Source organism: Neofelis nebulosa, chromosome 18 (genome assembly GCF_028018385.1).
Source record: "Neofelis nebulosa isolate mNeoNeb1 chromosome 18, mNeoNeb1.pri, whole genome shotgun sequence".
Lineage (NCBI taxonomy): Eukaryota > Metazoa > Chordata > Mammalia > Carnivora > Felidae > Neofelis > Neofelis nebulosa.
The window spans coordinates 14,764,124-14,780,680 of NC_080799.1; the positions used below are offsets into that span (position 1 = coordinate 14,764,124).

The 16,557-nt window shown below is 43.4% G+C and overlaps 1 protein-coding gene across 4 annotated transcripts in view; it reads right to left on the bottom strand.

Moving 5' to 3' along the window:
* Positions 1-16,557, bottom strand: part of CALN1 (calneuron 1) — a 528,610-nt gene that overhangs the window by 237,030 nt on the left and 275,023 nt on the right. For all 4 annotated transcript variants that reach the window (XM_058711417.1, XM_058711416.1, XM_058711418.1 and 1 more), the window contains one exon: positions 16,048-16,191. In XM_058711417.1, the coding sequence (XP_058567400.1) occupies positions 16,048-16,191 (144 nt within the window). The remainder of the gene's footprint in view (positions 1-16,047; positions 16,192-16,557) is intronic.

Genomic DNA, 16,557 nt, shown 5'->3' on the forward strand with positions numbered 1-16,557 from the left:
TATCACAATTTTTAATGTGCGTGCGTCTCGTAAGAGAGCATCAAAATACACGCACCAAAGTTGTGGAACTAAAGGGAGAAATCACCAAGCCCGCCTGGTTGGGAGAACTATGGACGGAACTGACATTTATAGACCACTACACCCATAACACAAAATACACATTCTTTTCGAGCGCACAGAGAACCAAATGCTGGGCCATAAAACAAGACCTGGCAAATGTCAAAGGACCAAATTCATTCAAGATACGCCTTCTGATGGCAATGGTAATGAAACGGTAACCACAACATACCTCGCTGATATTTGATAATGACAGTAAGATTTCTATACAATCTCTATTATTTAGAAACTAAGCACGGTGTTTCTAACCAGCCTAGGAGTCAAAGTCAAGAAAAACGCACAAGGGCATTAGAAAATAGTACACACTGACCAGGAGGAAAGCAACGCACTGTGACCTGTGGAGTGAGAAGCACCTTGAATGCCTGGAGAAGACAATGCAGCGTTCTTTATGCAGCCCTGGAAAAGCAGGCGTAGCCTCCTGTCTCCCTGTTCCTCTTTTCTCCCAAGACGCATCCCGACCATGCAGCCCCACACCCACGCATACTGGTCATTACAAGAATGCTGGGAAAACAGAGGAGAGAAACGAGGTGAGGACGCTTTCCAAACTTTAACATACTCTGCAGAAGTAAATAACGCATGTATTTAATGTGCTGTTGCCACTCATATTATTACAACACCAGGATTTATCTTGTTCGGGTGGCAGCAGCAGGGAGTGGGGGCTGAAAAGGCTGGAAGTGGAATCCCAGCCCCATTATCTACCAGCTGTGTGGCTTCTTGGGCAACAGAAACTCATCTGGCTCTTGGCTTTCTCATCTGTAAAATGGGTACATGCTGCCTTCCTTACCACGTGAAAGAAGTTAGCCATCAATGTTAGTCTCCCTCACTTCTTCTGTCCTATTCAAACCAGGTCCAATTTCCTGACATGTAATAATGTTTACTATATATTTTTTAAAGGATTTATAGAACGTGGCTGAAGGCTTTAAACAGACTTGTATTAAAAAAGAGGTTTAAAATCAACATCTGAACTTTCACTCTAACAAGTTAGGCAAAGAAGAACAAATTAAATAGGGGTAACTTGAAAAAAATAATAAAAAATTAAGGCGGAAATCAGTGAAATAAAAACCAGCAATAGCATTATCAAAGTCGAAGTTAGTTGTAAAATTTATTAAGAAAATTGATGGCTGATGAAGGGAAAATGGAGTGAAAGCAATTAACAATATTAGGAATCAAAGATCCTATAGACATTAAAGGGATAATCTCGAAATATTAAGAAACACTTGGGTCAAAACACTGATAATTTACTAAAATGAACAAATTTCTTAAAATACAAAAGTGACCAAAAATAATGCAAAAAAGAAATAGGAAATCGAGGGGCACCTGGGTGGCTCCGTCAGTTAAATGTCTGACTCCGGATTTCCGCTCAAGTCACGCTCTCACCGATTGTGAGATCCAGCCCCGGGGTTGGGCTCTGTGCTGACAGCAGGAAGCGTGCTTGGGATTCTCTCTCACTCCGCCCCTCCCACACTTGCTCTCTCGCTCTCTCTCTCTCAAAATAAATAAATAAACATTAAAAAAAAATAGAAAATCAAAATAGCTCTATGATTTCAAAGAAAGAATTTTATAATCAAAAGGTTTCCCATAGAGAAAGATGAATAGGTCTATGATAAAGCATTCAGCATTATAAGATCAGTGTCATGAGTATATAGGTGTTGACTTCATTCAACTTTTTTGCATGACTGAAAATTTTTATGATATAACATTAGAGAAAAAAATCCTTCTAACAAAGAAAATTCCAGGTCCAGGTGGCTTCAAATAAACATTTAAGGAAGAAAAATGCCAACCCTACAGAATTCTTTCAGAATATAGATGAGGGGTAAAAAACACTAACCAATTCATTTTAGGAAGCCAGCATAAACCTGATACGAAACCTTGACAAGGACATGTTATAAGAAAATTACAGATCAATATACCTCATGAACACAGATGCAATAATCCTTAACTAAATAATGAGCAAATCAAATCTAGCAGTACCTGAAAAGGAAAATACAAACTGACAAAGTATGGTGTAATTGTAGGAATATGAGGTTTGTTCAACGTGTGAAAATATATCAATGTAATTTACCACACTGGCAGAACATGAGGAAAAAATGATCGTTTTAACAGATGCAGAAACAGTATTTGAAAGAATTCAATACCAATTCAAGACGAAAACTTTCAGCCATCGCAAGTAGAGAGAACGTATTTAATCTGTTGAAAGCATCTTCGAAAAGCCTACAGCTAACTACATGCTACGTGGTGGAAGATTTAACCTGAGATCAAGAAAGAAATAAAAGCGTCTCCTCGTATCACTTCAATTAATCCTAGCTGGTGCAATAAGGCAAGAAAAGAAATATAAAAGGCATAAAACTTTGAAGGAAAGAATTGAAACTGTCAGAGACAACATCTTTGAGTCTGTAGAAAATCCTGTAGAAGCTATTAAAAACTCGTAGAACTGGCAAGATAAAGACTGTAAAATCAATTGAAAAAGCAACAATTGTTCTCTACATAATAGTAGCAGATAATCTAAAAGTGAGATTTAAAAACAATGCAATTTACAATGGCATCAAAAATCACCCAGAACCTAGGAATAAACCAAGTCATCCACAATGAAACATACAAAAACACGATGAGAGCCAAAGAAGGAATGAAGAAACGTACCCTTTGTAGATCACAAGTCAACTGTTGTTAGTATGTCTGTTCTGTTAAAATGTGTCTATAGTTTTAACACAATTGGAATACAAACCCCAGATAGTTTTGTTGATAAAATTGACAAGCTGACTTTTATTTTTTTAAATGTTTATTTATTTTGAGTGGGGGGGGAGAGAGAAAGTGAGTACATACAAATGGGAGAGGGGCTGAGAGAGAGAGAGAGAGAGAGAGAGAGAGAGAGAGAGAATCCCAAGCAGGTTCTGCACTGTGAGCACAGAGCCCCACTTGGGGCTTGATCTCATGAACCATGAGATCATGATCTAAGCTGAAATCCAAAGATGGAGGCTTAACCGACTGAGCCACCCAGGCACCCTGACGAGCTGATTTTTTTAACTCTGTGTGGAACCATAAAGGATCTAGAATAACCATAACAATTTGGGGAAAATGAACAGTTTCAGGACCTATACTTCCTGATTTCGAGAGAGCATAATACTATAGGAATCAGCACAATATGATGTTACTGTACACAAAGGAGGAAATCGATCAAAAGAACAGAGAATCCGGAAACTGTCGCAATCCAGAAACAATCAATATCCAACCAAGGTTTCAGGTCAATTCAAAGAAGAAACAAAAGTCTTTCACAAACTGTGCTTAGAATAACCAAAAACTAATGCAAACAGAATCTCAACTTGTACCTTCCTCCATCCACTAAAACTAATTTCATGTGGATCACAGACCTCAATGTGAAAGCCAGAACCATCGATCTTCTAGAAGAAAACATAATCAAGTATTTCTATAATACTGATACAGGCGGGGGCCCCTGGATGACTCATTCAGTTGAACGTTTGACTCTTGATTTGGGCTCAGGTCATGATCTCATAGTCATGGGATCGAGCCCCAAATCGGGCTCTGCACTGACAGCACAAAGCCTGCTTGGGATTCTCTCTCTCCCTCTCTCTCTCTCTCTGCCCCTCCCCTGCTCATGGCCCCTCTCTCTCTCAAATAAAGAAATAAACTTAAAAAAAAAACACGAAACATTGATGCAGGCTAATTTTTTTTTAGATGGGAATCAAAAAGCACTGAACTCCAAAGGAAAAAAAAAGTGATAAATTGGCTTTAATCAAACTTAAGATGTCTGCTAATCAAAAGACACTATTAAGAAACGAATACATAAGCCACAGAAGTAGGAACAAATACTTATCAAGGAATTATTTTGTTCAAATCTTACACTGGGGTATGAGTTACACTGCTGTATGTAACTGTCAAAACTCATCAAACTGATCACTCAAGAAATGTGCATTCTATAGTATTTGAATTGTGAATCAATTAAAAAATAGAGATCTGTTGAGAACAGGCTGCGATGAAAAGGAAGCTGGGGAAATGATGTTAAAAAATGCAACAAAACTAGAAAACACTACAAGAAAAAAAATACAAATAAAATAAAAACTCCTAGCAGAATTAGAATCTACAATGTAAACCCCTGGTCTCAAAATTGAACTAATCTCACTGCTAATCAAGACAGTGATAACAATTCTTGGAGGAAAAAATACGTATTTGCAAGGAAGATCATCTGGAAATCATATTAAGATAAAAGAAATCAAACAAGCATATGTGCATTTATCACAAAGATGATATATTTACAGAATTAAAAGACAATAAAATATGGAGAATGACAAGCAGACATTACATTAACACATTTGAAATCCAAAAGAAATGGGTAATTTCTGGGAACAAAATCAAATTTACTAAAGAAAAGGATCATTTGAATAGGTTCATAAATATGATATAAACTAAATACTGGTAAAGAACCATTCAAGACGGTTTTATGCTTACATGACTTTGTAGGAATGCGTTCAAATATTCAAAACTGATTATTTTATAATCTCTTCCAGCGCATAAAAAGATGGAAAACTCCCAAATACCTTTATAAAACCAGCAAAAACTCTGATACAAAACCCTGCCAAATGGAAAGGAAGGGCAACACATCAATTATTTTTTATGGATGTAGATGCAAAAACCTAAATAAAAAATAAAACACAGCTAGTCAAACACAATAGGATATTGAGAGAGAAACTCATTTGAATGAAGAAGGAATCTTCCTGAACTGCAGGCATTTTTTTAATTTTAGTAAATCCAATTAAATAATACATATCATCAACAGGCAAAATAATAAAAACTATGGATTATCTCAGTAGATGCCAAAAAGATACTGAGTAGCTACTACTAATTTAAAGAAAAAAAGGTAAGCCAAAAATAGGATGTTGCCCTACCATTATAACTAATATCCATCCCAAACAGCAATCAAGGCCATTTGCAAGTTTAAGTTCAACTCTGGGGACATTTCCATTAAAAACAGAAACTAGAGGGGCACCTGGGTGGCTCAGTTGGTTAGCATCTGACTTCCGTTCAGGTCATGATCTCGTGGACAGTGAGTTCAAGCCCTGTGTCGGGCTCTATGCTGACAGCTCAGAGCCTGGAGCCTGCTTTGGATTCTGGGTCTCCCTGTCTCTCTGCCCCTCCCCCACTCACACTTCATCTGTCTGTCTGTCTGTCTCTGTCAAAAATAAACCTTAACAACAACAACAAAAAACAATGAAAACAAACAGAAACAAGAAAAATGTCTGAAGTTACTATTATTATTTGATCTAAAAGTTATACTCACAGAAACAAGACAGAAATGGGAAAAAAACAGGGACCCCCACATAGTGCAAATCCAGAAATTTCAGGGAGAATTTTTATAGGGATCCCATGCATACCCAGACCATAAGAGACACCTACTCAGTTTCTCTTCAATTTCCCTAGGCTTATAATAACCTGCTTATAGTTCCCTCACATCACCCCATTCTCTGCCTGGTGCTGGAAGGGGATCTGACTGCTGCCCGCACCCATCTCTGCTGGAACCTAGTCCAGCTTGACCCTGAGTCAGCCTTGGCAAGATAGATCTGCCTCTACTCTGAAAACTCAAGAGACCTGTGTGAGAATTTCGTGGTTCGAAAGTCACCAGCAACCGTCTCAGAACTCGGCAACTGCCTCATTGCCAAGCAGATTTACCAAAGAATGTTTGGGAAGTATCCGATTTATTTCCTCAACCACACTGAGAGGATGCCACCTTATCCAAATTAGAAAAGTGACAGGAAAGATGACACAGACCTGAGAAAGTATGGTTACAGAAATAAAACCCAGTGATGAGTACACGGTTCACAGGAAAGCCTCAAAGTAGTGAAGAAGTCAAGATAGGTGTATGATATAAATGTATATATGAGAAATCCAGAAGACGGAAGAATGACAGAATGGACATCTGTGAGGGGAAAATATGGAGACCACAGCCCAGGATCTAACCCGCACAGAAGGCTAGGAGACTAACATCTGATGAAGCAAAAACAGAAAACAAAAGGGGCAAAAAAAAAAAAAAAAAAAAAAAAAAAAAAAAAAAAAGTTTCCTAGGGAAAAACAAAAAAACAAAAAACCTCAGTCTAAACATCCAGAGTGTGAATCACATCATAAGCCCTAAGAACAGCAAGAACCAACTTACTAACCAGCATGAACAGTGACAAGCCAGAGAAGCAGAGAAGGTGAGAAATTCACACTTCGCCAGTAATAGGATGCACCCCGCCCCCACCACAATTAGGTTGATTGCAAGAAATACACAGCAGGATTGCAGTGAGCTTCTTGATGTCAAAAACCCAAAATAATGGAGTAGAAATCACTGAACTTTAAAAGAGGCCAAAACCCAAGAATCTTGTACCTAAATTGAATTGTGTGTGTCAACAGAAACATTCTCAGGCAGAAATAGTCGCAGGTAGGTATAGGGTTGAGGTAAACCTCCTGAAAAAAAAAGAAAAGAAAAGACAGAAATTTTGGAAAGTTTATGCCGAACAGATGTATATTAATTTTTAAAAAAAGAAACAGAGATCGTGGTAAATGTGGCTGCGTGTCAGCACTGAAATTACTTAAATGTACAGGCAAAATAATTGTTTCAAAAATAGCTATAAAATTGATAATATTCTTTAAACCCGAAAATTATTTTTAGAAAGGGAAGGGAAGCACATTTATAATAACCATATGTTGAAATTAACAAAGAATAGAAAAGAGAAAGGAAGGAAACATTTCATTTCTCATCTTCCATAAAAAAGACTGTTACTAATTTGTAACTGGTGTTAGAGATCAGTTCACCAAACCTTTATGGACATTACTAGAAAAAGTGAAATCAAGAAATCTACCTTCCAAACAACCGCAAGAATACTTAGAGAAACAAGCAAACAAACATCCTTTGTGCACAGCAAAGGAAACCATGGATAAAATGAAAAGGCAACCTACAAAATGGGAAAAAATATTTGCAAATTATGTATCTGATAAGGGGTTAATATCCAAAATATAAATAGAACTTATACGACTTAATAGCAAAAAAACCAAAAAAACAAAAAACAACCAAACAATCGATTAAAAAAAGGGCAGAGCATCTCAAGTGACATTCTTTCAGAGAAGACCTACAGATGGCCGGCAAGTACATGAAAGGGTACTCAACATCACTAATCATCAGGGAAACGCAAATCAAAACCACAGTGAGACAGAACCTCACACCTGCTAGAATGGCTGTTACCAACAAAACCACAAGCATTGGCCAGGAAGTGGAGCAAAGGGAACCCTCACTCTCTGTTGATGGACTTGCAAATGGTGCAGCCACTATGGAAAACAGTATGGAGGTGCCTCGAAAATTTTAAAATAGAGCTACCAGATGATTCGGCCATCCCACTTCTGGGTATTTATCCAACGAAAGCAAAAACACTAACTTGAAAACATACATGCACCCCCGTGCTCACTGCCGCATTATGTACAAGAGCCAAGACATGAAAACAACCCAAATGTCCACCAATGGACGAATGGATACAGAAAATGTGGTGTGTGTGGATAGATGGATGGATGGATGGGCAGGTAGGTAGATGGATCAATTGATCAATTAATCCAGGGAACAGATTGGTGGTTGCCAGAGGTGGGGGCTGGGGGGGGCTGGGTGAAATGGGTGAAGGGAGTTAAAGATACACAGTTCCAGTTATAAAATAAATAAGTCATGGGGACATAATGTACATCATGATGACTGTAGCCAGTAGTACTGTATTACATAATTTAAAGCTTCTAAGAGAGTAGATTTTATTTTTTTTAAAATTTTTTTTTTAATGTTTTATTTATTTTTGACAGAGAGAGAGAGACAGAGCATGAGCGGGGGAGGGTCAGAGAGAGAGGGAGACACAGAATCCGAAGCAGGCTCCAGGCTCTGAGCCACCAGCACAGAGCCCGACGCGGGGCTCGAACTCACAGACCGCGAGATCGTGACCTGAGCCGAAGCCGGATGTTCAACCGACTGAGCCACCCAGGTGCTCCAGGAATGACTTATTAAATAACGCTCAATACTGGTCGGGGTGTTCTGAGATGGCCCTTTCACGTATTCCTTTCGGTACACCTTGCCTGACAGAAATGTTATTTACATATGAAGGACTGTAGCAAGTTCTTGTCTTCCACATAATACTCTTGCCTCTGGGAATCCAACACGGTTTCTGTGTTCATGATGTAATGTGTATACCAGGAAGAAACAACCTTCCCAAATGGGATTCTGAGACTGGTTTGCTCACCTCTATTATTAAATGAAGCACTGACCTTCCTGCCAGTGAAAAACAGGATACGGGTATCCTTGACAGAAGTGGGATCATAATTAATTAAATGTCATCTGTGGTTTCTTGGGATAAAATAATTCTTGAAAGCAAGGCTTTCGAAGACCCATGTAGTTCCTGTGTTTGACCTTTACGGCAGCAATGATGACTACAAGGAATGTGGAGGGCGGGCTGCTTGTGAACGCCCTTGAGAGAGAAAACAAGCTCAGACCTTGAAACTCTCAGCTCTGGTCACAGTCAGAGGACAAGAGTGATTCCAAGGTGGCCCCAAAAGAATCACGTGCTTCAGGCAACTGCAGGCAGGACCCCAAGGTTCACTGTGTGGTCTGTAGAGTTGTTAAGTTGAGATCATGGACTCCCCAGATCTCTGATGTAAAATAAATTTAGGGCACTGATCGGAAGGAAAGGAGTGCGACCTAAGTCTTGGAATGGGGATCTCTGGGTGGATTCAGAATACAGAATGCCCGAGTCTCCCTCGTGTCCCCTCTGAGATCTCCCTGAGATCAGACAAGACCAGCTTGAAGATCTGGAAGAAACACAGCTGCAGTGGCTGCCTTGAAGGGGGATGCCTATTTTCAAGATCTACTCCCACCGAATTTTGCTGCCTTTACACCCATGATTACTATCAGATCGGACACGTCCCAGGAGAAGTTTCAAGTCCGGTAGGAGAGAACACAGAGAGGTGAGATGCTGGTAATTTCTATCAGTGTTAACATTGGATTCCAGGGCGCTAAAACAAGGGAGAGGGAATATAATATCCGCTGAGGACGCTCTTACTGAAATGGGTACTCATTACCAGAAATTGTTTTTATTACCTTGGTTTGGGTAGTTAGAAGTGGCTCAGACAGTCTGATCTTTGGCTGAAGGTTGGATTCAATATGGCCAACTATCAATACATTTAAGATGATAGACTTTCCCTGGCATAACACAGAAGAAGGAATTGCTCCCAGAGTCAGGAAGGTTGGAGTTGATTTCTCATGAACATCTACCCCAACTATATATCCCCAGAGGACCTAAAAAGGATTCCCCTCATTAAAGCAACGAGCAACCATCCTTCAATTCATAGACTCTGTTCTAGGGTCAGGCTTGACTCCTACCAACATAACCTCAGAAGTGGCTGGAGCTTGTCATCCATCCAAAGGTGACAGCAGGAGACTATCTGGAACAGTAATTGGTAACCAACACATTCACCTATAGGTCTGAAATACCTAGGTGACGTCATGACCCTGGAGTACGTGTGTATGTGTGTGTCCTGTTTAGTCACCGCTTCAATGCCCTGCTGTCACCCTAAGTGACCTATACCTACTAAAATCACACACACACACACACACACACACACAAATAATGTATCTACAAGATATGTGGTTAAGACCTTAAATTCATATGGTCTGACCAGCAACATGAACCAGGCAAGTTACTTACTTCATTTTTGTCATCTACAAAAATGAGAATCCTACTACTTAGTACCTGTGATATGAGAACAAAGAAGTTAATAAAGTTAAAAAGTTAATAAAGCCTATAACAGTGTGTGGCCAAGGTAAAGACTGCACCTGTGTTATTCTGCTGTTATTGGGGACATGGTGAGCTTACATAAGCGTTGGTCATCGTTATCCTTACCCAGCTAAGACTTAACCATGGCAAGATCCAAGTACATTCAGCAATAATGCACTGACAAGGAGTGACATATATAATAGTTTGATGCTATTTGTGAGTATTCACAAAGGCAAATATTTGGATATATTCCTGTAACTGACCTCCGCCAGGACTTTGGCTTTGTGAATTACTTCCAGTTTGTAAGTCGCGAATCCCTGGGCGGCGAGTTTCTGGCAGGAGACTGGGGAGGGGCCTCACTCCACGGAGATAACCTCAAACAAGGAAACACCTTCTCAAAGTTGTGCCTTAGACTAGCACTTCTCAAACTTTCCTGCATATATGTATAACCTGGGACTTTGGTTAAAATTCAGGCTCTTGGGGCACCTGGGTGGCTCAGTCCAACTTACACGTCTGACTCCTGATTTCAGCTCAGGTCATGATCTCACTGTTAGTGACTACGAGCCCCACATGAGTACAGAGCCTGCTTGGGATTCTCTCTGTCTCTCTCTCTCTCTCTCTCTCTCTCTCCCTCTCTCTGTCCCTCCCCCATGTGAGCTCGCTTGCTCTCTCTCTCTCAAAATAAGTAAATAACTTTAAAAAATGCAGGCTCTGAATCAGCAGATCTGGGGTGGACCCGAGCTTTGGCATTTTAAGCAAGCTCCCAGGTGATGCCTAGTCTGCAGGTCCCTGGCCCGCCGACGGAGGAGGGAGAAAGCTGGGGCATCCGGAGGAGTGAGCTCTGTCTGGGAGGGACTCCTGCTTTCAGGCAGGGCTGGCCGACCACAGACTGTCCTCGTCCTTCGTCAAATTCCCAAAGGAAAAATCTCCTCTGCCTTACAGGCATTTACCTCTAAGTCAGACCTTCTTGCTCAGACAAGTGCTCACAGCTTTAGATTTTTCCTTGGGTCCAAAGTCCCCTGGTTATGTCAGTGGACACACTGCTGTCTGTAACTTGATGAGATTGTTAAAGAAGGTTGCAGGCTTCTGGGCCCCGCTGTGAGTCTGACTCTACTGGTCTGTTTTTTAACACTCCCCCCAGGTGTTTTCTGATGTGCATCAGGTTCAGGACCTTCTGTTTTTGGCTACAAAGCCCCAAGTGTCCCTCTGCCCACTATACGCCTTCTGCTTCACTCATGCAGACTGTGGGCAAGCATCCTCCCTCACACACAGGAAACAAGCGTGCGTTCTAGCTCACAACAGTCCCAGAGCATCCAAACCAGTACCAGACTTGCATGAATGTGAGGCAGACGTGAGCACTCCTCCGAATTAGGCTTTCACTTTCGTCTTCTAGGAGATCGCAAATGGTCACAAGAGAGGTCATGATCGTGACTAATCGGCAAAGGACGTACCTGTAAGGAACAGGCAGCCGAGGTGGGGAAGACGTGCATGTGAAGGCGTGGGCACAACAGGCCCATTGCTAACGGTGCCACGTGACTCCGGCCACGGTTTTGTTCTTTGCAGTTCAGTGACTTGTCTCAAAATGAACCAAAGTGAACCTGGCCAACCACAGAAATGAGCAAGTTCACACACAGCGGCCGCCTGATAAATCTTTTCAAGGTCGAGCTAAACGGGGTCAAATTCACTCTCCAGACAGAGGTGGGCCTAAAAGCAAACTACGAACCCGTTAAGAGATAGGAAGTCATTTCAAAAGCCCACATTTGCTGGAATTTCCTGACATTCTGCACCTTCGAGAGGCAGAAAGGAAATCGAGGAGAAAGAAGGCAAGGCCTACGTTGGTTTCAAAAGAGGGCCTTCTGTTCTGTAAGGGCAGGAGCCCCCAAGGGAAGCTTGCAGGGGGAGAGGTCGGCATCAGCACCCGCGAGTGGGGCCCTTGCAGAGGCCCCAAGTGGCCGAAAATGTCTTTTGGTTTGACTGCTTTTGGGAAACTGTGTGCAGAGCTAGCTGAATTCGTTCCAGATGGCCACATGGGTGTGGCTGATGAAACTATTAAAATCTGGAGAGCAGTCAAAACTAGCCCTTGGGACTTGAAGACACCAGGGCCTTATTCCCCTGTGAAGGAGGCTGCAGGCTCGGAGGGGCCCCGGAGCCACCGTGGGAAACGCAGAGGTGTGAGGAACAGACGGGTCGTGGCAGAAAACCCGAGTCCTTTTCAAGCAGCCTTTCTCAACCCGCTTCTATGAAAGTGGTAAGCTTTGCAGATACTGTTTTTGGGTGCAGATACTTTTTGGGGTGACTAATTTGTCAATTCTTCCAAAGGCGGCACATGACCAGTAGCAAGAGGCAATGGAGAGAAGTTGCTTCCCCCACCTGCGAGGCAGGCCTTAGGGCGCTGGGCTTAATTAAATGCCTCCAGGGGCTGCACTGCGAGATCTGCAGGCTTGCAGTTTCTGGGCTGAAGGGGAGATCCTGGCCAAAAGCATCCAGGAAAGGGGGATTCTGGTTCCCAGCTGGCGTTCGGGCAAAAGTCCCCTCGGCTGCAGAGGCTGATAAAACGGAAGAAGAACCGCGAGCACCAGGGGGTGTGGAATGGAGTCAAAGTGACGAGAAAGAGCCTTTGCAGTCAAGGGCCAAAGAGGAAGCAATGGGCATCAGGCGCAAATTCTGGTTTTCTGTTTATTTAACTCTGAGCACATCTGCCCTCACGGCGCACACACGCGTGTGCACGCACACACACGCAGGGGCAGCACTGAATGCAAATTGGCCACAGGCCCAGACAGCAATCCCAGACCCTGCAGCCTGCCTTCCATGGTATACTCTGGAAAACCAGCTCCACACACACAGGCTGCAGCTGTCTGGCTGCGGGCTCTGTGTCCAGGAAATCCCGCCGAGCTGCCTAATCCAGGGAGCTTGCTATTACACGCTTAGGCGGCAAGGCACCCCACTCCCGAGGAACCACCTAATGAAAGCCTCATGTGTCAAATTGGGTTGCACAGACACACTTAGGCTACTCCAGCCGGGCCTTGTGCCGAAGGTATGACCTCACCGTCGGGCAGACCGGCAGGGACCCCAGAAAGAGAAGAGCGGTGTGTGGGCCAGACCAGCTCCTAATCACGGCCAGCTTGGATGGACGGAGGCACTGCCCCCTCTCCCGCTGCCCCGGGACACCGGGGCACCATCATCTTACAAGCTAAGCATGGAGCTTAGGCTCCAGCCCAGACACCCCGTGTTTTTGGCATTATCCCCATAAAAATTTATGCCACGCCAGAAGTTTCATGCCAGAGAATAACTTAATTCAGTAAGGCTGAATCTCCGTGGAGAACTCCCAGTTACAGAAGCTAGAAAGGAAGGATATAATTAGGACCTATTTTTTTGTTTGTTTTAACCGAAGCTCAAAAGGCCCGTTTCAGAGAAAGACACTGGAAAACAATCCATCCGTATCCAGAATGCAGTACCCCAGAAATGTCACTTACCAGCGTCATTTGCAGAACTCTTAAAGACACGGTTCAGTCTCAGACTGGGCATCTATCACTTAGTTCTTTTCACGCTTAGGCAATTAATAAACTGGGTAGAAAGTTCCTTCTCTGTGCACAGCTGCCCTGTCTTCATACCTTCTGTACTAAAGCTTGTGTGGGCAACAAAACAGAACCTCGAAGAAGCTGAGCTTCAAATGTAAAGAAATGTGGGGCGCCTGGGTGGCTCAGGTCATGATCTCAAGGTTCATGAGTTTGAGCCCCAAGTCGGGCTCTCTGCTGTCGGCACAGAGCCTGCTTCAGATTCTCTGTCCTCCTCTCTCTCTCTCTGCCCTTGCACTCTCTCTCTCTCTCTCAAAAAAAAATAAATATTAAAAAAAAGTAAAAGTCTTTACCTGATGGAGTGACTGCAAAGCAGCTGACGGCCTCAGCTTTTGTTAAAGGAACTAACAGAAATTCTCTGCAAGAGAACTGTGAAGTTCTTTTAACTTCTGGGAAGTTCTTCCTTTGGCATTCCTTTGAGTAAGATGAGCGGTAAGTAAATTGGTGACACTTGAAAGCTCTTAAACCGAACGGAAATTTGCCACGGGCGCACAAGATCCCTCGGGACTCCAAGACCTCGTGGAATCAGGGAAGATTTGCAACAATGTAAAAACTCCCTGTGAGCTGAGATCTGATGACTGAATACACAAAGAACCGGAAAGAACTTTGAGGCAGACCCCACGATTTCATCGGAGTAACTCACCCACAATAGCCCTGGCTCATTTTTTTTTTTTTTTTTTATTAAATGTAACTAATTCCATTTGCTTCTAGTCCATTCCACTTAGGTTTTGTTATACGAGTTGTGGGCAGAGACTCAAAAGCGCAAAATCTTCGTTCCACGAACAGAGGTATAAATTAAGATTTCTATTATTTTAAGAAGGAAACTTTTTCTGGAAATGTATCTCCGAAATGATGATGGGGGTCAACGGAAAACAGACTTTGCTATACGATATGTGCTTCGCTCCGGCTTTTCAGAAATATCTAAAGCAAGCAGCTAAATATAAAGCAAGGTCAAAATCAGGCCTGCAAAGACATGGTGAATCACAATCAATCAGAGCCGTTAAGGACAAGGCTGGGACTGCTCATACCGCTGAACACCCCTGATGAAACATCTCTTTCCTGAACCAGAAAATAAATGGTCACAGCTGCGCTTCGTGGTTGGCGCTGGGGTTCATTCGCCATATGGTCACCCTTATTATCATCCTTCCGGCAACTCCAGCAAAGTAACAGGAGCGAGCGGTTTCTTCCAATCAGGAAGATTGGAAGTTTGCAAGTTGCAAGTTGCAAGTTGGCCTGTATGTTTGCAGGCCAAGCAAACATCTCCCTCCCATGGTCCTTTCCTTCAAAGGACTTCCCGACCCCATCATCCCCTGCTTCCTTTTTTTCACTTACACACTTCATGCTCTACCTGAGAGTCCCAATGCCCACCACGCTGGACCCCGGAGGCCCGGGATCAAGCTGCTTTTCAGAGGGGGGGGGAGGGTGTTGAAAAAAAAAAAAAGAAGAAGAAGAAGGCTTTTTCTTGGACCTTCAGTCAAGGCAGAATCTGAACGTCGGGAGGGTCACAACAGGTTTGGGGTAGCCTCCGGGTTTTAGACGAGGAAAGAACCTCAGAGATGTCAGGTGTTGTTTTTTTAGAACTTTTTGAAAGTACAGTGAAACCTCACTCCCCCACCCGCCCCCCGCCCCCGTGAGGTTGTATATAGAAACCCAGTAAGTAAAACAGATAGGAAAGAGCTGTTATACCCAGACAACGGCACATAATTTGGCCGTAAAAAAGAAAAAAAAATGTACTAATACACGCTACAATATGGAGAAACCTTACGAACATTATGCTAAGTAAGAGCGGCCAGTCACAAAGGATCCGTACGTTGTGGGATTCCATTGATATGACATGTCCAGAGAGGCACATCCACAGAGACCAGTAGATTAGTGGTTGCCTAGGGCTTGGGTGATAGAGGGATTGAGAGGTGGCAGCTAAAAGGCAGAGCTTCTTTTCGGAGTGGTGAAAATGTCCTAAAATTGATTATGGCATTGGTTACCCAAATCTGTGAATACACTAAAAGCCACTGATTCACAAAATTTCAGTGGGTGAATGTTATGGCATGTGAGTTCTGGCTCAGTAACGCTATTTAAAAGAGAGGGAGGGGAGGTGGAAAGAATTATGGTGGCTGTTCCACTCGCCCAGCCTCCTTCTTCACCCTGCCCTGCCAGTGGCCCCAGAACCACCTCTGCAGGGCCCTGGGACTCCACGGAATATTGTTTGAAAAACCCTAATGTAGCCCTCAAATGTAAACTGAGACATGAGCCCAAGCCTTCTGACCCCAAGTGCAAGGCCCTTTAACACCAAGGTCTCGCTGGGGCACCCAGGTGGCTCAGCCAGTTAAGGGTCCAACTCTTGATTTCGCCTCCGGTCACGATCTCACAATTCATGAGTTAAGCCCCGGGTGGGGCTCTGTGCTGACATTTCGGAGCCTGCTTGGGATTCTCCTTCTCTCCCCCTCTCTCTGCCCCTCCCCTGCTCACACTCTCTGTGTCTCAAAACAAATGAATAAGCTTGGGGGCGGGGGGAAGTCTCGCTGACAAGCTGGGGCTCATCTCGGGGACCGTGCCGCGTGCCGGGGTCTCACCGTCCATGTCCAGGCGCTGCATGATGATGGCCAGTTCCACCTCACTCGGCATGTACCCCAAAGAGCGCATGGCCATTCCTAGCTCCTGCTTGGAGATGAAGCCGTTCCCATCTCGGTCCAGAACCCGAAAGGCCTCTCGGATCTCTACAAGGGGAAAGCAAAGAAGGTCCAACGGTCACAGGTCTTGGTCTCTTGCGCTGAAATGATTGGTGATACTCTGCTGAACACTCCTAACTGCTTTACGAATAGCAATAGGTCAGAACCATTTAATCCGATGAAAAAAAGCAGCCAAAAGAGGGACGAAAGAAAAGAGAGGAAGAAAAGAAAAAGCAACAGAAAGGAAGAGAAAAGGAAATGAGAACTAAGGAAAGGAAGGGAAAAAAGAAAACCAGCTTCGGAAGGCCCGGACCATCCTAAAACCCCGCGGTCGGCGCACAGTTGGACTGTGGTCCCAGTTGACGCTCGTGTTAACCGAGGACACTTCCTGAGCAGGAACGAGCAGTTGGGTTT